The sequence below is a fragment of the Ranitomeya variabilis genome, chromosome 5, assembly GCF_051348905.1.
Source record: "Ranitomeya variabilis isolate aRanVar5 chromosome 5, aRanVar5.hap1, whole genome shotgun sequence".
Classification (NCBI taxonomy): Eukaryota; Metazoa; Chordata; class Amphibia; order Anura; family Dendrobatidae; genus Ranitomeya; species Ranitomeya variabilis.
This window is the reverse complement of record NC_135236.1, coordinates 163,542,534-163,564,944: the sequence shown is the minus strand read 5'-3', so window position 1 is coordinate 163,564,944 and position 22,411 is coordinate 163,542,534. Positions and strand designations below refer to the sequence as shown.

At 42.0% G+C, this 22,411-nt stretch overlaps 1 protein-coding gene across 3 annotated transcripts in view; it reads left to right on the top strand.

The window, feature by feature from the left end:
• Nucleotides 1-20,167, top strand: part of DET1 (DET1 partner of COP1 E3 ubiquitin ligase) — a 99,253-nt gene extending 79,086 nt beyond the window's left edge. For all 3 annotated transcript variants that reach the window (XM_077263456.1, XM_077263454.1, XM_077263455.1), the window contains exon 5: nucleotides 14,204-20,167. In XM_077263456.1, the coding sequence (XP_077119571.1) occupies nucleotides 14,204-14,393 (190 nt within the window). In that variant the 3' untranslated portion in view covers nucleotides 14,394-20,167. The remainder of the gene's footprint in view (nucleotides 1-14,203) is intronic.
• Nucleotides 20,168-22,411: the final 2,244 nt, after the last annotated feature.

Below are 22,411 nucleotides of genomic sequence, written 5' to 3'. Positions count from 1 at the left end.
AACAGCCCATTACAAGATGAATCGGACATGGAGTGCACAGCCACAGCTAGATTATTATGCTGTTCCATTGACTCAGATCACTACATTGCCCTCGCAGTATACTGAGCCAGAATCTGACCCTGATGAGACTATGGTGCCCCGTCCCGAACGCTATAGCACCTTACACGGTGACACAGAGGAAGGTGCACATGACATTGAAGAGGAGGTGTTAGATGACCCAGTTGTTGACCCAGATTGGCAGCCATCGGGGGAACAGGGTGCCGCTGGCAGTAGCTCTGAAACAGAGGAGGATGATCCGCAGCAGGCATCTACATCGCAGCAGCTTTCATCTGGCAGGCCCGTATCTGGCCAAAAACGTTTGACAAAACCAAAAACACTTTTAGGACAGCATGGCCATCCGGTGAAAGTATCACAGCGTGCAATGCTTGAAAAAGGTATTCGATAGTAGGAAGAGTGCAGTGTGGCAATTTTTTAACCAAAATCCGAATGATCAGTGCAAAGTTATCTGTAAGAAATGCTCAAAGACCTTTAGCAGAGGGAAGAATGTCCAAAATTTAAATACAACGTGCATGCGTAGACATTTAACCAGCATGCACTTGCAAGCCTGGACTAACTACCAAATGTCTCTTACCGTTGGTGCACCCGCTCAGAAAGAAGGTAGTCAGCAACACTACATTGCTTCCCTCACTGTAAGCCCACCGCTTAGGACACCACCAGCAGCAAATGTGGAGGTATCGTCGTAAGGCCAAAGCAGTCAGGGAATCACGAGGTTCTTGGTAGGAAACACTGTATGTAGGCCAACATCAAGAATACCATCACCAACCCTCTCTCAATCTGCCAAGTCCACCACCACCCCCGCTAGTTCCACCATATGCAGCTCTCCAGTCCAGCTCACTCTACAAGAGACTCTCGTTAGGAAAGGGAAGTACTCATCCTCTCATCTGCGTACACATGGTTTGAAAGCCCACATTGCTAGACTAATCTCATTAGTGATGATGCCCTACCGGTTGGTTGAAAGCGAAGCTTTCAAAGCCCTGATGGCCTACGCAGTACCACGCTATGACCTACCCAGTTGACACTTCTTTGCGAGAAAAGCCATCCCAGCCCTCCACCAGCATGTCAAAGACCGCATTGTCCATGCACTGAGGCAATCAGTCAGTAGAAAGGTGCACCTCACGACAGATGCATGGACCAGTAGGCATGGCCAGGGACGTTACGTGTCCATCACGGCACACTGGGTTAATGTGGTGGATACAGGGGACAGCCATAGTCGGACAGTTCTGCCTAGCCCATGGTCTAGGAAACAGTTGGCTGTAGGCGTTCGCCACCCCTCCTCCTCCTCCTCCTCCAGAAGCGAAAGCTTGTCCACAGAGCGCAGTCGCACGACCACTCCATCCGCAGCTGCCAGTGTTGCACACGAGGTGTCCCATTATGGAACAGCTAGTGGTAAGCGTCAGCAGGCTGTGTTGGAAATGAAGTGTTTGGGCGACAACAGACACACCGCGGAAGTACTGGCAGACTACTTGCAGCAAGAAACTCAGTCATGGCTGGGCAGTGTACATCTTGAGGCAGGCAAGGTAGTCAGTGATAACGGAAGGAATTTTATGGCTGCCATAGCCCTTTCAGAACTGAAACACATACCTTGCCTGGCTCACACCTTGAACCTGGTGGTGCAGTGCTTCCTGAAAAATTATCAGGGGTTACCAGCCCTGCTCCTCAAGGTGCGAAGACTTTGCTCGCACATCCGCTGGTCGCCCGTACACTCCAGCCGTATGCTGAACCATCAGCGATCGCTGAAGCTTCCCCAGCACCGCCTAATAATCGACGTTGCAACAAGGTGGAACTCCACACTGCACATGCTTCATAGGCTGTGCGAACAGAGGCATGCTGTAATGTATTTGTGGGAGGATACACATACACGGGCAGGCAGTTGGATGGCAGATATGGAGTTGTCTGGTGTGCAGTGGTCGAAGCTAGAAGACCTCTGTCAAGTCCTTCAGTGTTTTGAGGAATGCACACGGCTGGTAAGTGCAGACGACGCCATCATAAGCATGAGCATCCCACTAATGTGTCTGCTGATGCAAAGTTTGACTCACATTAAGGAGCAGGCGTTTGCGGCTGAAGAGGAGGGAAGCCTTGATGACAGTCAGCCATTGTCTGCTCAGGGAACTCTCCTGGATGAGGTGGCGGACGAAGAGGAGGAGGATGATGGGGATGAATATTTATGGGAGGAGGATGCTTCTCAGGGGGCAATGGAAACTGGTGGCGTTGCAAGGTCAGGTACAGGGTTTTTGCGGGAGACGAGTGATGTTGATTTGCAAGAAAGTGCTCCTCAACGCAGCACAAGCAGTGAATTGACACCTGGAACATTGGCCCACATGGCTGATTATGCCTTGCGTATCCTAAAAAGGGACCCCCGCATTATAAAAATGATGACCGATGACGATTACTGGTTGGCCTGCCTCCTGGATCCACGATATAAAGGGAAATTACAAAATATCACGTCACATAAGAACCTTGAGCAAATATTGGCTACCAAACAAGCAACTCTTGTAGACCGTTTGGTTCAGGCATTCCCAGCACACAGCGGCGGTGATGGTTCTCACACGAGCTGCAGGGGGCAACATTGCAGAGGTGTTAGAGGTGCACAAATCAGAAGTGGCGTTGGACAGAGGGGTTTTATGACCAGGTTGTGGAGTGATTTCGCAATGACCGCAGACACGACAGGTGCGCAAGCACCCGTGCGAGTGCCGTTTGCCTGGACAGGTGGGTGTGCCCACTTTTGGGCGACGGCACTGGCACAGGGTCCCTCATAGTACATTGAAGTGTCTCTGACGGTGGTGGTGCACACCCAACGTCAGACACACCGTCGTAATATGAGGGGCCCTGTGCCAGTACCGCCGCCCATGAGAGAGTGTCCCCCCCAGCTCAAACAGTGCTCTACCACTTGCAAAACTTACGTCTCACTGCTCCACCACTGTTTAGTCTGTGCTGTTAAATCCTTCAATGGCACTGCCAATACAAATTTGTTGAAATGATAGATGATAATAAAAATATACAGGGGCCCTGCCCTCCATTTAGACCAGTTAATACTGTGTGCGAACTACCACTGTCTGCTACTCAGCAGAGGAGCCCACCCCTGTACCTAGCTATGCCACCTGTTTATTTAGGAACATTGTTTTGGCAGACATTTAGCCCACTTTACTATTTTGGCCTACTAACTGTGTCAGCCACTCCTTCCAGTTATCCACCGAACAAAGCAATGCCGCCTGTGTACTCCAGTTACCAATTTTGAACTGCATTTAGCCTACTTTATCATTTGGGCCTCCTACCTGTGTCTGTCTGTGCCACTCCTTACAGTTGTCCTCCACTGCACAAAGCTATGCCGCCTGTGTACTCCTGTTAAAAATTTAGAACTGCATTTAGCCTACTTTTTTAATGTGGGCCTACAAACTGTCTGCGCCACTCATTACAGTTGTCCTCCATTGAACAAAGCGATGCCGCCAGTTTACTCCTGTTACCAGTTTTGAACTGCATTTAGCCTACTTACTTATTTGGGCCTACTCACTGTGTCAGCCTCTCTTTACAGTTGTCCTCCGCTGAACAAAGCTATGCTGCCTGTGTACTCCAGTTACCAATTTTGAACTGCATTTAGCCTACTTACTTATTTAGGCCTACTAACTGTGCCTGCCTCCCATCACAGTTGTCCTCCACTGAACAAAGCTGAGCCTCAATTTTCATCTTGTTTCGGATATTAAACTGCATTTGGCCTACTTGTTTGGTAGGGCCTACAAACGGTGTCTGCCGCTGCTTGTTGTTCTCCACTGAACAAAGCAGTGCCGCCTGTTTACTCCTGTTACCAATTTTGAACTGCATTTGGCCCACTTTATTACTTGGGCCTACTAGCTGTGTCTGCCACTCATTACAGTTGTCCTCCACTGAACAAAGCAATGCCGCCTGTTTAGTCCTGTTACCACATTTGAACTGCATTTAGCCTACTTTATTATTTGGGCCTACTAACTGTGTTTCCTTCTCATCCTGCCAATTGCCCAGCCACTGCTAGATGAGTCTGCTGGTACATTGACCCAGACCACTACATTCCCCTTGCACTCTACCCTGCTGAAAGTCAGGTTCCCCTTCCCGCATACTATACCACCTTACATGGGGACAAAGAGGAAGGTGCAGATGAAAGTGCAGGTTCCTTCATCAGGTGGGGGGGCATACTCATTGGCGATGTCACTGGCACAGGGCCCCTCATAGTACGCAAAAGTGTCTCTGCCGGTGGGAGGTGCCCCCGCCGTCAAACACACCGCCGTACTTTGAGGGGCCCTGTGCCAGTGCCAATGCGAACGAGTGGGCCCCCCCTGCTTGCTCAGGATCACAGCACTTGCAAAGTTTAAATACTTACCTCTCCCTGCTCCACCGCCGTGACGTAGTCCGCGTTTCCTGGGCCCACAAATAACTTGAACCAGCCCTACCCCCCCCACAACTTTAGCCAAATGACCCCCAATTTTCAATGACTAACTATTATTATAAAGTAAATTAAGATTGACAAGCTTCAGTAATAAGAATTGATGTTTTTGGCATTAAAATGGGCACTGTAGGTGTTTTCCTGTCCTCCACTCACTGCCGACTTTGATTCCCCATTGACTTGTATTGGGTTTCGTATTTCAGTCGGTCCCCGACTTTTCGCAATAATAGGCCGATTTCACCCCACCCGACTTTTGAGAAAGTCGGGTTTCGCGAAACCCGACTCGATCCTAAAAAAGTAAAAGTCGCTCAACTCTACTCATAGCGTTGCTTTGGTGATTTATTTTCTACTAAACGACTATTAATTTGTTTTTGAACAGTTCAATCGCGCTTCAGGTAGAATCTTGATTGAAGAAGTCACAACCCTATAAATTATGGGAAGGGGGAGACACTAGTGATTGTATGGCAGTTAATAGCCATTCATCTTCTGCATGGTGGACAGGAAGCCAATCATTGAGTATGACAGGACTTTCACGTGATGGTTACCCGGATTATTGTTAGGCAATGACCCAGACAGTCTATTGTAAAGCCTGTTTTAGGTGGTGGGCACACACACGTCTTTTTCAGATGGTTCTTCTCCATAACCAACCTGAAAAATCGCTAACTTGAATACAGTGCAATGTAAAAATGACGTGCAGTGCATATGTTCTGTTTTTAAGCTGCTTTTAACTGCTTTAGGCTACTTTCACACATCAGTTTTTTGCCGTCAGGCACAATCCGGCTAATTTTTTAAAAAACGGATTCGGCAAAGTTGCCGCTGGATCCATTTTTTGTTTTCATAGACTTGTATTGGCAACGGATTGCCTTGGATGGCCTCACTTTTCATCCGTTTTTCGCCTGATCGAAAATAGTTTTTCTGGCAGCCGGAGAAAACGGACATAGTAACTTTTTTGTGTCCGTCGAAAAAACGGACAATGACGGATCCGTTGCCATCTGTCGTTGCTATAATGGAACCCTATGGCGCCGGATCCGTCAAGTGACGGAATCCGGTAACAGATTCCTTTTTTAAACTGAGCATGCGTTTTCCATTCTGGGGTCTCTCTCTCTCTTTCTCTCTCTCTCTCTCTCTCTCTCTCTCTCTCTCTCTCTCCCCCCCTCTCTCTCCCCCTCTCTCTCCCCCCTAGTCGGATCCGGCGAAAAAACGCATCCGTCGCATTATCACAATTTGCGACGGATCCGTTTTTTTCAAAATTTACTGGATTGTGCCTGACGGCAAAAAACTAAGGTGTAAAAGTAACCTTAGGCTCCAAAAGACACAAAGCTGTTAAAAGAAGTGACCCTTGGGAGCCGCTCATTAGTTAATAAAGAAAAACACTGGTGGTAAAAGATGTTGCAAAAACTGCTCAGAAAATGACCTGAGAAGCCAAAAAAACTCTTCAGGAATAAAAACATTGATTCCTGATACATCTTCTTTGTGAAAAACAAGAAAAAGTACCGTATATACTCGAGTATAAGCTGACCCGAGTATAAGCCGACCCCCCTAATTTTGCCACAAAAAACTGGGAAAACTTATTGACTCGAGTATAAGCCTAGGGTGCAAAATACAGCAGCTACCGGTGAATTTCAAAAATAAAAATAGATGCTCCATACCGTTCATTATTGCCCCAAAGACGGTTCCATATAAAGCTGTGCCATATATGATGCTCCATACCATTGATTATTGCCCCATAGATGCTCCATATATAGCTGTGCCATATAGAATGCTCTGCACCGTTCATTATGGCCCCATAGATGCTCCACATAAAGCTGTGCCATATATAATGCTCTGCACCGTTCATTATGGCCCCATAGATGCCCCATATACAATGCTCTGCACCGTTCATTATGGCCCCATAGATGCTCCATATAAAGCAGTGCCATATAGAATGCTCTGCACTGTTCATTATGGCCCCATAGATGCTCCATATAAAGCAGTGCCATATATTCTCTGCACTGTTCATTATGGCCCCATAGATGCTCCTTATTAAGCAGTGCCATATATGCTCTGCACTGTTCATTGTTGCCCCATAGATGTGCCATATAAATCTGTGCCATATATAGTGCTCTGCACCGTTGCCCCATATATGTGCCATATAAATCTGTGCCATATATAATGCTCTGCACCGTTGCCCCATAGATGTGCCATATAAATCTGTGCCATATATAGTGCTCTGCAGCTTTGATTATGGCCCCATAGATGCTCCACATAAAGCTGTGCCATATATATAATGCTCTGCACCGTTGACCCATAGATACTCCACATAAATCTGTGCCATATATAACGCTGCTGCTGCAATAAAAAAAAAAAACACATACTCGCCTCTCTTGCTTGCAGCTCCTCAGCGTCCCGTCCCGGCGTCTCTCTGCACTGACTGTTCAGGCAGAGGGCGGCGCGCACACTATATGCGTCATCGCGCCCTCTGACCTGCACAGTCAGAACAAGAGGATGCGAAGACAGAGCGGCGCCCGGCGGGTGGAACGTGGACAGGTGAATATACAATACTCACCTAGTCCCGGAGATCCTGGCGCTCCCCCTGCCTGTCTCACTGTCTTCGGGTGCCGCAGCCTCTTCCTCTATCAGCGGTCACCGGCACCACTGATTAGAGAAATGAATATGCGGCTCCACCCCTATGGGAGTGGAGTCCATAATCATTTCTCTAATGAGCGGTCCCACGTGACCGCTGAACAGGGGAAGAGCTGCGGCACCCGAAGACAGTGTGACAGGCAGGGGGAGCGTCAGGATCGCCGGGACTAGGTAAGTATGCCTCAGCGCCCTCTCCCCCGCACCCGCCGACCCTGCCACAGACCGTGACTCGAGTATAAGCCGAGAGGGGCACTTTCAGCCCAAAAATTTGGGCTGAAAATCTCGGCTTATACTCGAGTATATACGGTAGTCAAAATACGGTTTGACCCGGAACAAATTCCAAGAAAGCGTTTTATGATTTTTTTTATTACTATTATATGTGGGGAACAACATATTAAAAGTTTTCCAAAAATTGATCACCACAAAGGTCCTAACTATGACGTCATAAGACGATGACGGCCATCGCACTAAAAATAACGAATATTTCCCTATTTCAAAGCTGTAGCTTTAGGTTACAGAAGAGTTTGCATTTTGTATACTATATATTTTCATATAACAATTTTTATACAAAGTTTTATACTAAGTACATGGACAGGCGAGGTCATGATGTCATCAATGACGTCATGACGTGTACATTTCTAGAAATTATAGAATTAATACACAGTGCATTTTAAGACCTACTTCATCACTGAATAAGCGTGTCAGGTCAATAGTCACTATTTTCATCATCAGACACTGCTTCCTCACTCGTATTGTCACAATGCCCTCCTTGACATGGTCCGCATACCCGTGAACAGGTAAGTCCGTGTCTTTTGCAAGTGCTCTGTCATTTTCTTTGCAAGATCTGTGACAGTCAGTTGCTCTTCATCGTTGTCCTCGAGAAATGCACACATTCTCAAGAACGCTTGCTCTTGGTCCATGTTCATCGGCCTCCCTACCTTCCACTGTTTCTTTGTAGTAGATCCACCACCATGACGCATAGGAATTCCGTAATTTGTCCGAAAGTTAATGTCACATGAACGAAGATACAGACAGTCTGCAGCATGTACGTCCTTCCCAAAGTACGCGATTCACCCTTGAATGGTGATTGCCCAGTCATCATTACGCTGTTTGCAATGTGACATGATGGACCTTACAAATCCATCCGTTTTAACAAAGCTATAGTCATCGAAATCACTACTAGATCTTGTCTTCACCACTTCATGTCCACAGAACAAACACTGCGTCGTGCTATCATAGGATCCAGTAGACACCCGTGTACCTCTCTTGGCAGGTGAACGATGAACGGAAGTAGCTTTCTTATGCAAGTCTATTTGCTTCTTGTTTATGTAGTTCATACCACATCTCTTGTGCACCACTGCTCCAGCAGCTACCACCGTGCTAACGCCCCTCTCAATACTGGCTTTATTGATCCCTTCAGCTCCTTTCGCTCCAATCACCACTCTTTCTCCGTCATCTTCTACTTCATGGCTGCATAAGGGGCAAGTTTCTTGACTTTCCATCATTCTCAGCTCTGTAAAAGAAGATAAATCGTTAAATAATAAATATAATAATAATAGTAATTGTAAAAGGAATATGATAGACACTGAAAGGCGAGTCGCATTTAACATTTTACAGCTTTGGCGGCCATATTCTTTGACGTCACATTTGGACCCTTTGTGGTAACCCTATCTTGGTAAACTTTTAGTATGTTTTTCCCTACATGTAATACTACCAAAAAAAAAAACAATAAAACGCTTTCTTGGAATTTGTTCAGGGTAAAGTATTTTTTTTTCGTAGTTTGACTGGACTAAAGATTCTACCAGCTCCTTGGAAAAAATGAATGCTCCTTTATTAAAAAAAAACATAAAAATTCCATGCAGAAATTCGGGACTATAGATGACAGATGAACAGACAGAGGGACGTGTTTCGATCACTGCGGTGATCACTTCTTATTTGTGTATATCCACATCGGCCAGGACGGACTTGCGTGCACCTGTGCTTCAAACAGGGAGCTGGCCTTTTTTTTCCTTTTTGTGTTTCATTCCTTGTGAAAAACGTAGCATATAAGCGTTTGTCTAAAAGTAGTTGTGTGAACATACCCTTATTATGCTGGTGTCATTCTTGTAGGTGTGCGATCACTTACTTTATGTGGTGAAATGGTTATGGAAAATGAATCCAAGCATTTGGCTAAAATAGGTAACAGCACCAGTATGGGTTGCAGTCTGAAGAAACACTTCTCGTTTGCAGCCCGGTTCTGTGCTCATTTGTTTGTTCTGTGCTCATTTGTAAACCCATAGTGCTCATATTGTACCCTACTGTAACTGTAAAAACTGTAAAGCGCTGCGGAATATGTTAGCGCTATATAAAAATAAAGATTATTATTATTATTACTGTAAACTTGTCACACTGATGCAGAAGAAAAGCCCATTCTGCTCAGTTTCTGTACCCTACTATAAATGTGAGGACAGTGATTTCTACAATATGCAACAATACTGTGGTATTGCTGTGTTTAGCAAAAATGATCAGATGATCGCAGGTTCAAGGAGGACTATCGCTGCATCCATAAAAGTCTTTTCTATCAAAAAGTAAAAATGATTAACCAGAAAGGTAAACATTGTAAGCAGACAAAAATTCAGATCTTCAAAATTTCGTTCTTTTGGCCGCCGCAATAGCACAAAAGATGCTGTAAGCAGCAAAATGTCATATCTATCCCAAAAATGGTATCAATAAAATCGTTGTCTCGTACCGCAAAAAATAAGTCTTCAATCTGCTCTATAAGCTGAAAGAATGAAAACTTTACGGATCTTTCGGAAAATGGCGACTCAATCAAGAAATAAAATGTCCTTTTTTTTTTTTAACCTCTAAAATGATGATACCAAAACTTGTCCAGTTGTTTTTTTTGTAATCTCTAACATTTTTACTAATGAGGAAAATCATATTGCCACGTTATTTTTACCCCACTTTGTGCGCTGTAAAGACAATGCCCAAAAGCAAGATCAGAATTGCGTTGTTTTGCAACACAGCGCTTGATTTTTTTTTTTCCAATGCGCTATGTGGTAAAATGAATGGTGTCATTCAAAACAATGTCTAGTTATAATTTACTATGTTTTACCCTGGAAGTGTGAAGAGCCTATACAATGGAGATCCTTTCTGCCAAAAGTGGGAGTCCTATCCTTTTTCTGAAATGAAAACGAGCCTTCGCATAAAGGAAAGCTTGATATTTAACTAACCTGACTATGGCACCCTCACTATTGTGCCATCACCTCATTCGCTTTGTCTGTCTGTGTTCCTAATTATCATAATATTCTACAAAGCCATCGCACAGAACTAACGTTATTGGACACAAATATAAAAATAAATTTTTTTTTTACAGCTGTAGCAATACCCCAAAACACCCCTGTCACTTCTGCATGGCTTCTTCACCCGCTATTGTCTTTCCGTGAATACAAGGAAACACTGGTTACCATGGAAACACTTTCTTTTCTGGTACTTATGGTGAATAGGCTACACTTCACGCCTGCATCTCTCATCTACACAGAAACCTACTTCTCGCCAAGCCTTGCCCATCTGCTCAACATTCATAGGAAAAAAGATGAGGATGACGATATTGTAGCACAATCACTGAATAAATGTATAGAGGCATAAATCTTATACCACAGGTGGAGATCACGAGAATTGTGAGATTTGTATTTTCATTGTCTTCTTTTAGATGTAGCTTTTGTTTTTGTTTTGTTTATTTTTTTCCAATTTTAAACCATTATTGATCCTTTTGGTATCTACACTTATTTTGTTGGGATTTTTCTTTCACAAAAATATTAAAAGTTTATCAGAAATGTATTTTATTTTTTTTTTGCCAAGGAAGTTTACCAATCCTATTGTTTAAGAACCTCTTCACTTTTGAAGTAACTTTGAGGGGCTTTAATATCAGCCCCCAAACAAGAAGCAGTTTTTAAAACTGCACTCCACGGAGAATTGAAAACCATATTCTGTAATATGTTAATCCTTCAGGTATTTCAGAAGAATTAACACAAATCGAAATGAAAAAATTAAAAATTACTTTTTTTCCAGTTAAATGTTTTAGTTTCAATATTTTTTATTTTCAACAGGGGTAATACGAGAAAATGAAGCCTAAACATTGTTGTCCAATTTCTCCTGAACACAACAATACACCAAATGTGGTTTGAAATTGTGATCACACGGCAGAAGGGAAGAAGCCCTATTTATCTTTTGGAGTGCAAATTTGGCTGGAATAGATTGCAGACACCATGTCACTTTGTCTGAGACTTTGGGGTGCTAAAACAGCAGAAACACCCCATAAGTGACCCCATTTTAGAAACTGCAACCTATAGGGAATTCATCTAAGTGGGGCATTAAGCATTTTTAACTCTCAGGTGCTTAAAAGAATGTTATACCCCTCCCCCCCCCAAAGAAATAATATAATTGCACCAGTGCCTTTTGTTGTTGAAATCTACTGTGTAAGCACAGGAAGGGGATCATAATTTAAGGAGCTCTATTTGTCTTTTGGAGTGTAGTTTTAGGTGGAATAAACTGTGAGGACCATGTCACATTTTCAGAGTGACCCCATTGTGGAAACTACTGCTACATCCCTTGTGGAATTAATGTATGGGTGTATTGAGCATTTTGAATCCACAGTTGCTTTCCAACAAAATGTTGCTTTAGCCCCCAATTTTTTATTTTTATAAGGGGTAGCCGTAGAAAAATAATCCTATAATTAATACGCCGATACACTAAAATTGGTTAGAAATTATGGTTTGGCCACACTGCAAAGCTCAGAAGGGAAGGAGGGTTGTTATGGAGTGCATATTTGCTGGAGTGGTTTATGGGTGCCATGTCACATTAGCAGAGATTGATACTGCCCGAAGAGCGCCCGGTGGAGTCCAGGGTTATAGTGAATGACTTCATCAGGGTTTTTACTTGACTCCTGTTTTCATGAGATTGAGATAGAAACCCTGACGTAAGTGTTCAGTATATAGAGCACAGGATAAATGTATGGTGCCTTCTTCAATCTGGCTCCCAAAATCAGAAGAAGTTTAGGTTCACATTTATCCTGTGTTCTACTCTGAGCACCTACTACACTTTGGCAGATAGTACCTGTCTGGCCTGTTTTTTAACAGTATCTGTCTTTTTATGCATGTACGAAAGCCCGGTCAACAAACTTTTGTGCACCTCTAAAAATGCAAGACACAGCTGGAACAGAATCACATAGTCCAAAATGATTGTTTGTCAAAAGTGTTGAAAATTTTAGTGACGCCATTCTTCTTTACATACTTTTTGATTGCTTACAATTTGATTGTGTTTGATTCCACTTCTTATATGGCCGTATGATGAAGAAATATTGGCATTTTGATTTTTATTTTCTTATGGCGTTCACTTTGCATGTTAAATAGGGAGACTGTTATATAGTTCAGCTTTTTTCCAGGTGGGTATTAATACTAATTGGGTAAGGGGGTTTTGTATCTTTACATAAGTTTTTAATTTAGAAAGATTTTTCCATAATTTTTATATATATATATTTTTACAGTATTTGAATATTTTTCTTTTTCACTTACCGGATTTGCTTAGTCTAGCTATGGGACTTGGTCCCTGAATTGACAGATCACTAGTCTAATAGGCTGCTATATTCATAAAATAAATTGGGTTCAGTAGTTCAGCACAGGATGTGCTGTGAATATTTTTATAAGCATTTGGGAAAGTTATGAAATGTCCTATAAATGTCTGTTTCGTTCCTGATCTAAGGATTTCGGCTTTTAGCTGAGATAAATCTGTGCTGCACTTTATGTACATGCTCAGTAGTGAAGCACTGCTGTGGAGTTGGAGTCGGTAGTCAGAGAAATTGAGGATTCTGAGTCGGTGGTTTGACTTACCACCTCCACAGCCTGGATTGGTGCTGGCACTGACCCTGTTTGTTGCTGCAGGACCTCAGCTGTCCATTAAATAGAGCTTCTGGCTGTGGGTCGACCTGGTACATCCTGTTACAGGAACACCTTCCCAAATGAGAAATGACAGGATGTCTGTCAGGAAGGGGTTAATCATGCACATGCTATTTTATGATTACTCTGAAATGGTCGTCTCAATAGAGCTGTTGTCCCAAAAGTCACACAGTCCCCAGTGGCTCCACTCAGATGACGACTTAAGGATTACTAGAATACAGCACATTGATAATTTAGTTATCTTTCTCCACTACACTTTTATGTCTCCAGACACTTACTTGGAGAAGTACTAAAGAGCTACATAACATATTTGGTGGTTTGCAGTCGATAACCTAGGTGATGGGTTCCCTTTATGTGTTGAGATGGACGTTCAGTTCATAAAAATGCTATTTTGGAGGTACAATGACAGTAATGTCCATTGCTCTTAACATCATAATCTTTTTCTGGTAAAGACAGATTCTTCTTAAAAGTGCCCCACTATATATTTTACTTGAAACCTTTTATCCCAGATTTTCTGTAATTTTAGCATTTTTCTGAGATGACAAGAATGCAATAAATCCTATTTGAGCCTTAGATTCTGAGATATGTGACCGTGTTGCCTACATTGAGAAGCGAAGAATGATCATCATTACCTTCTTCCATAATTTAAGGCACTGCATCGTTTTACTTGTCATGAATTTCCACCAGTTGTCCAGAGCAATCTCTGCTCTTACTCTTCATTGATGTCTTTTCCTTCTCAACATAGTAATTTTGTTTTATTTCTAACAAAACTATTTTATCACAGCACTAAACTAATTAATGCGACAGCATGCATCTTTTTACTGGTTACATAAGCATCCTATAGCTTGGAAAAAGCAACCAAGAGATATTCCCAAACTAAGCATTTATTCTAGATCCTCAAGATAAGTTTTCAATGATTGTTAGGTGTGCGTCCTACAAATGGTCTCCTCATAGCCAAAAATAAATGAGATCCATTTTTCTCTGCTGCCACTCAAGCATGTCATTGAGCTTGGATGTTTAGGTTTGCCTCCATCCGAAGGGGAACCTGTTTCAAGTGTGTTACAAAATGCTTTTTGCATTGCCACCTATAGATGGCCTTATACAATCAACTAGGTTGGATTATGTTTAGAGTGAAAACATTTCTTAGTGTTCTAATTCTTTTGCTTTGCTTTTCTAGGTTCTATGCAAGAGATTCAGGACTTTTAAAGTTTAAAATCCAGGCTGGCCTTCTTGGGCGACCCATCAATCACACTGTACGTAGGCTTGTGGCCTTCACATTTCATCCATTTGAGCCATTTGCAATATCTGTGCAGAGGACTAATGCAGAATATGTGGTGAACTTTCACATGAGACACATCTGCACCTAGAAGATTTCCGAGATCTAACCTGCTGCCTTAATATCGTCATTTTTTTTAATAACTATAAAACCAAATCATGACATTCACCTCTAAAGCTCACTGTACAAATGATGAATAAAAAACAGGATGTCGAAATACACCACAATAATTCACAGTAAGGTTTTAACACTGACACCTCAATAATTGTAACCCACCACACTTAAGATGATGTCTACCTCCAGGACTACGTGAAGTCATCTTCTGTCTCTACAGGTACCTGAAGTACTCAAAAGATCACATCTTGTTTGACCTTTCCATATGTCAGTACCAAAAGTAAGCAATCCTTATATACAACCCTTACTTTATTCATAAAGGTTTTCTGGAAGTATTCATTAATGGCCTATTATTAAGATCATAATCTTCAACCGCATTGTCATCGATGAGGGTACCAGTGGTTGGACATCAGTTTATCAAGGCGCTACACTGTGTATATGTTGCTCTGCCTGGTATTGCCGGTCAGCTCAATGAAAACATCAGCTGATTTTTTAATTGTCTATTAATTGAGACAAATGAAAGTGGAAAAAAACGGTCAGCACATCATTGTAAGTATTCAAGTTGCATATGAAGCAGTCACGTGACGAGTACCGGGAGTGTAGAAACAGCAGAATCCTAACAGTGAGTATATTACACAATGTTAGGATACTGCCTAAGTTAGTGTCATTCTATAAATGTCCCAAACAACCCCTCTAAAGTGAACAGGTCTGTGCTTGAGGATCTGACTTAGCTGCATTCATTAAGTGCCTTATCCTGGGGTGTTGTATCACTGATCACGTTGATAGCCTATGTTAAATGTGCACAGAACAAAAGGATCAAGCCTTTATAATTGCTGTTTAAGGCCTCACTCACTTATTTTTTTTTTGTGTGTGAAAAAAATGGGACAGATTTACATCAGTGTACTGGATCAGATTTTCACAAGTGCTTTGCCTTTGTCTGTTTTTACCTGCAGTATTTTCTCATACTGTAAAGTTGAAAAAAAAAATTGCAAAGCTTCTCCAACCCATTACAATGTTAAAAACCGATCCATAGACATGTATGGTTGACTATGATCAAAATACAAAATGGACATGTCTCTGACTCTTCTTGTGCAGACACACTGTCTGCAAAGAAAACATGGACATATGAACTGTACCATAGGCTTTAATGGGTCAATGTTTTATCCACGAAAAACACAGAACACTTATTTGAGAAACGGATGTCTGAATGAGGCCTTAAAGGACTTGTCCACTACTTGGACAACCCCTTATCATTCCCCATGTTTGGTACGTGGTCATTGCTCCACAAACCGGCTACCACTGATACACTGCAGAGATGGTTGGTAACCAAGACAACAAGAAGAAAATTATAGAAATAAGAATCCGTGCATTCTTGATAACGAATAGAATTTGTAATAAGAGGTAACTTGCAATGTTGCTTGGCCAAACAAGATGAGATTTAATTAGGTATGCCAACGTAAGATCAGGCCACCAATGTGTTTTCCTGAAAAACTGCTGAATAGGCAGTGCAGTGTGGTGGAATCCCTGACCTGCCTGGCTAGTTAGGCTGGGTTCACACTGTGTTAGTGTGACCCGTTTAACGGACTACGTTACACCACGGCATAACGCGGTGTAACGTAGTCCGTTAACGCCACCATTGAATGCAATGGCGGATGCATCGCTAGCGCACGCCCACAATGGGCGTGCGCTAGCGATGTGCCGTCATTGAGTGACGGACCCTGAGACGCGGGCTGCAGCGTTTCCGGGTCCGTCACTGCTAGCGCAGATAGAGCTAGCAGAGCTCTATCTGCGCTAGCGGGATGCAAACGCCGGCACTTGCGCTAGCAGCAGCCCGTTAGCTTATGTGCTGAACGAGCTGCTGCTAACGCAGTGTGAACTTAGCCTTAATAATGCAAGAAGATTTGATTGGGCAAACAAGGGAGACAGAGAATTTGTTGCACTGCACTGCCCTTCTTCACCAGCACAATAGAAGGAAGCAGTATAAGGCTACGTTCACACGATCCTTTTTTTGGTCCTTTTTTTTTCAGGTCCTGTTTTGGAAAATCCGCAGTGCAAAACTGCACTGCTGATTTTCCGACTGTTTCTTCTGCGGATTCCTCTGCGGGTTTTCAACAGCACTTTCCTATTGGTGCATGTTGAAAACAGGAGCGGAATCCGCAGCAAGAATTGACATGGTACTTCTTTTTTTTCCGCAGAAAATCCGCGCGGATTTTCCAGCGGAAAAAAGGATAGTGGGCACAGCAGTTGGAGTTTTCCATAGGGTTACATTGTACTGTACCCTGCATGGAAAACGGCTGCGGATCCGCAGTGCAAAATCCGCTGCGGATCCGCAGCAAAAAAAGGATCGTGTGAACGTAGCCTGAAGCAGTGTTTGGAGGCCTCTTCCAAGAGCAGGTACCTACTGCTAATGGGGAAAGGTGACACCTACAAATGAATGGGTCCTCTCTAATCTATTGGGATTTTCATATTCCTGTTCTTGATGAATGAAGACAGATTTCCCCAGTCCCGGTGTGAACGCTGCATGGAATATTATTTGTACTGACAGTTCTCTCAATGTGTTATTAAAACTCTGTTTTTGGGAAAATAAGTGTTACTGCAATTTTACAAAACTATACAATATTTCAGTGAAGTGAGTCATCTACAGATATTGAAATATAAATATCTGTTCTATGTACTAAAGTGTATGTTGCTTCTATCATGTGCCAGTAATGCTGTGTCAAGAAACGACAATGCCCAGTCTGCTAAATCTTTAAACATTCACTTTATTTTACAGTATATCAGTTGGTGGAAGCCAATGCTGAGAGTTGAACAAAAAGATTTGTAGGACCCTGGTCCAGTTACAATATTGGTAATTTGTGGCCAATGCACCAGAGTCCAGTAAAATTTTCCTACTGGCTGGCATCCTCGGTGAATCTTCTGATTAGTAAGCCCATGACACCATCATGCATGGGTCATGCCACAAAGATGATGATGTGCCTGGCCTTATTAATCAGATCAGGTACCAGGGATGCCAGTAGGTAGGAGAGGGTTCATAGCGCTGTTGTCTGGAGGCCACAGCATGGCTTTCTGCTTAATTGTAATCACTACCTATCACCGATAAGGACTTCTGATCATCGCGTTAACCATTTTCAGAAACCGCTTAACATTTCATAAAAACCTGTTAGAAGATATATTCTGTGGGGGTCTTGAAGAGACCTTCACCAGTTATTAAAATACATTGACCGAAGCATTCAGACAATTGTGCTGCTCTCGTCATGGAATGAATAATGGTTCATAGACTTCTTGTTGAGCTAGTCTTCAGTCTCAAAGGAGAGCAGTACCTGGGTGAGCACTTCCTCCTCTTTATTTTTGGTGATCTATGGAGATCTTGTCACACAAACCTCCATTAATCAAACCTTCTGACAATTCTCAGTGGAGTCAGAAGTTCTGTTTAAGTACATTTACATGTTAGTCATATAATTATATTATAGCGATTTTTTCTTTTAATTATGTCATGTATGAAATCCTGAAGTTAGCAAAGGACTTAGCAGCTCAGTTGTGATCATTGGGATGTTAAATTATATAAGGACATTTGCGTGATTTTTGGTATTGTCTGTGTAATACTTTCATAGACAAAATCCTTGATAACCCTTGTCTTTGATGATTTTTTTTGTCATGAAATTATCAGCTTTTCCCTCACTGATAGTTGCCTATACTTTGATATCCAGATCTAGTTTATGAGCACTTTATCTCCTCTTTAGTCTCCTGTAAGCTAGTCGTCATATTAGAACATAAAATTGTATATACATATTATTCCATTATACCTGGTGGATGGCCTCAACAGACCGTGCAGGACTCAGAGATTCATTGATAGAGTATCTCTGTGAGAGGCTGAAGTCCTGCACAACTCCGAGTACTGCTTATTCCTATGTGTATGTTCTCACATTGTGTACTTGCTGTGGATTTTCTTAGCAGATTTGCTCATGGATAAACTTTTGTGTAATATAAAGTACCAGCTAAATAAATGAATGTTAAAAATTTCTCCCTGGAATTTGTGTAAACTTCACCCTTTGCGATGGAAAAGCTGAAGTCTGTGGCAAATCTGAAACAAAATCTGCACGTAAAATGTGGATTTTACTGCAGATAATCTGTGGGAAGATCTGCAGCAAATCTAATACATCCTAAAAAGTTTGACAAGTAATATAAGAGAATGGTTGAAAAAATAGAACAAAAGCGGTTACCCATCGAAGTTTTCGATCGACAATCGGGGACTAGTTTACTCTGCATTGTACAAGATGTAGAAATGGATGATGGATTAAAACCTTGTGCAAATTTTAAAGGGGTTTTCAATATAGTTTTCGATCAGAAGAAAAAAAGGAACATTTATTAACATGCCTATATGTTAAATTCTGCTTTTCAACCCCCCTCTTGGTTCCCCAAGGCCACCAACACATGCTCAGTCTGTTTTATATATGGCACTTCTGGTCTGCTCAAGAAGACTACAATTCCCATGACTCACAAGCAGCACTGTTGCCACTCCTGTAAACTTTAAATGATTGTGTCTGCACACTACCCTTTCAGCCCCATCTTAAGACTTTCACAGCGCTGGTATGCCTATATCACCCCATCACCACCACTTTTCTTGTCCACCCTGAACAGCTTTCTTGAGACTGTTTTTCTTTCAATAATTGCCACCCACTTCTCTCTGGGATATTTTGAGACTTGTGTCTCTAGTTTGCCCTCTTAGATTGCTGCCAGCTGGTCTGTCACTGACATATCACCACTATTGCGCGTTGCACACCCACACACTGCCCACCCTGGTAAATACACTCTAGAAATGACAGAATAAATTCTCAAAACCCTGGTTCAGCAGCAACATCCGTATTATGCAACAATGTGTCTTGCCAGGCAAACTAATCAAAGTAGTCAGAGATGCCGGCAATTAGTAGGCAGTTTGCTGGGCTCGTCCCAACAGCCACCGAATATGGACTGGTTGCTGGACTTAGAGTTCCTGCAAATTCATTTGCTCATCTCTAGTAGCCATGCCACCTGTGGTGAACATTGCCATGTTGTGATCTTTCAGCCCAGCTAGTCCAGCACTTTCCCTGGATAGAATAGGGTCACACGACCAATTTTATTTCATCTGAGAATATCGGTCCAATTATGCGACTCAGACTCTGATCAGAGTGTGATCTGATTTTCTCGGATGTAGAGAATTAAAAAAAAAAAACTAAAATCTTCCATCTTCTCCATTCAGCGTGTCCATGAAATTTCGACCGCATTCAGATGTCATCCCAGTGCGGTCCAGTGTTTTTCATGAACAACACATAGACATGAATTGGTGAGTTCCATACGATTATCGGTAGGAACTCGTGCATGCTGTAATTTTTTTTTGTTTGTTTTTTTCCTCTGATTGAATCAGTCTGAGGAAAACATCGGACATGTGCACAACCCCATAGAATCACATGGAGACAAGCGCTATCTGAAAACCACGGTTAGCGCTCATCCGATTTTATACGGTAGTCTACACAAGCCCTTAGAGTGCATGAAACCTGTGACATGCCGAGCTCAGCCCAGGCTGGAAGTATAAGGCACAGTGCAGGATTGGCATGGCACAGGGGGAGCTAAGTGATGCGTTTCCATAGAAGCCGAACAATGTAGTTTGCCTACATTGAGTAAATGAAAAAGATGCTTACAATTGGAAAATAAATTATATTTTTTACAAATGGCTGTTCCTGGAAATGCCTTTAAAATAGTTATTGTACCAGCTGTAAAAAAAAAAGTGTGTATATATATATATATATATATATATATATATATATATATATATATATATATATATATATATATATACAGTACAGACCAAAAGTTTGGACACACCTTCTCATTTAAAGATTTTTCTGTATTTTCATGACAATGAAAATTGTAAATTCACACTGAAGACATCAAAACTATTAATTAACAGATGTGGAATGATATACTTAACAAAAAAGTGTGAAACAACTGAAAATATGTCTTATATTCTAGGTTCTTCAAAGTAGCCACCTTTTGCTTTGATGACTGCTTTGCACACTCTTGGCATTCTCTTGATGAGCTTCAAGAGGTAGTAACCGGGAATGGTCTTCCAACAGTCTTGAAGGAGTTCCCAGAGATGCTTAGCACTTGTTGGCCCTTTTGCCTTCACTCTGCGGTCCAGATGACCCCAAACCATCTCGATTGGGTTCAGGTCTGGTGACTGTGGAGGCCAGGTCATCTGGCGTAGCACCCCATCACTCTCCTTCTTGGTCAAATAGCCCTTACACAGCCTGGAGGTGTGTTTGGAGTCATTGTCCTGTTGAAAAATAAATGATGATCCAACTAAATGCAAACTGGATGGAATAGCATGCCGCTGCAAGATGCTGTGGTAGCCATGCTGGTTCAGTATGCCTTCAATTTTGAATAAATCCCCAACAGTGTCACCAGCAAAGCACCCACCACACCATCACACCTACTCCATGCTTCACGGTGGGAACCAGGCATGTAGAGTCCATCTGTTAACCTTTTCTGCGTTGCACAAAGACACAGTTGTTGGAACCAAAGATCTCAAATTTGGACTCATCAGACCAAAGCACAGATTTTCACTGGTCTAATGTCCATTCCTTGTGTTCTTTAGCCCAAACAAGTCTCTTCTGCTTGTTGCCTGTCTTTAGCAGTGGTTTCCTAGCAGCTATTTTACCATGAAGGCCTGCTGCACAAAGTCTCCTCTTAACAGTTGTTGTAGAGATGTGTCTGCTGCTAGAACTCTGTGTGGCATTGACCTGGTCTCTAATCTGAGCTGCTGTTAACCTGCGATTTCTGAGGCTGGTGACTTGGATAAACTTATCCTCAGAAGCAGAGGTGACTCTTGGTCTTCCTTTCCTGGGGCAGGCCTCATGTGAACCAGTTTCTTTGTAGCTCTTGATGGTTTTTGCAACTGCACTTGGGGACACTTTCAAAGTTTTCCCAATTTTTCGGACTGACTGACCTTCATTTCTTAAAGTAATGATGGCCACTCGTTTTTTCTTTACTTGGCTGCTTTTTTCTTGCCATAATACAAATTCTAACAGTCTATTCAGTAGGACTATCAGCTGTGTATCCACCAGACTTCTGCAGAACACAACTGATGGTCCCAACCCCATTTATAAGGCAAGAAATCCCACTTATTAAACCTGACAGGGCACACCTGTGAAGTGAAAGCCATTTCCAGTGACTACCTCTTGAAACTCATCAAGAGAATGCCATGAGTGTGCAAAGCAGTCATCAAAGCAAAAGGTGGCTACTTTGAAGAACCTAGAATATAAGACATATTTTCAGTTATTTCACACTTTTTTGTTAAGTATATAATTCCACATGTGTTAATTCATAGTTTTGATGCCTTCAGTGTGAATGTACAATTTTCATAGTCATGAAAATACAAAAAGATCTTTAAATGAGGTGTGTCCAAACTTTTTGTCTGTACTGTGTGTGTGTGTGTGTGTGTGTGTGTGTGTGTATATATATATATATATATATATATATATATATATATATGTATGTATGTATGTATGTATGTATGTATATATATATATATATATATATATATATATATATATATATTTATAATCACGTTGTGACTGGTTGTTATGGACAATCACTTCGGTCTCGCTCTGCACTACTTTCTATACATCGTAAGTGAACATGGAATGTGGAGCTGATCATGACCTTTTGTGGTGAAATATGAGTAGAAAAAAATATTTATACGTGTGTATGTATATATAATATATTAGACGGCAGGTGTGTTAAACATGTCACAAATTTTTTAAATAAATATATTTCTTTTGCAACTATTGACATGAAATTTTTACCAGATGTCAGTAACAACCCATCCAATCTACACAGGCAAATATATAGAAGTTATGTCTAATAATGAGAAATGACACAGGGAAAAAGTTTTGAACACACTTACTGAGATGTATTTAATACTTTGTACAAAAGCCTTTGTTGGTGATGACAGAGTCA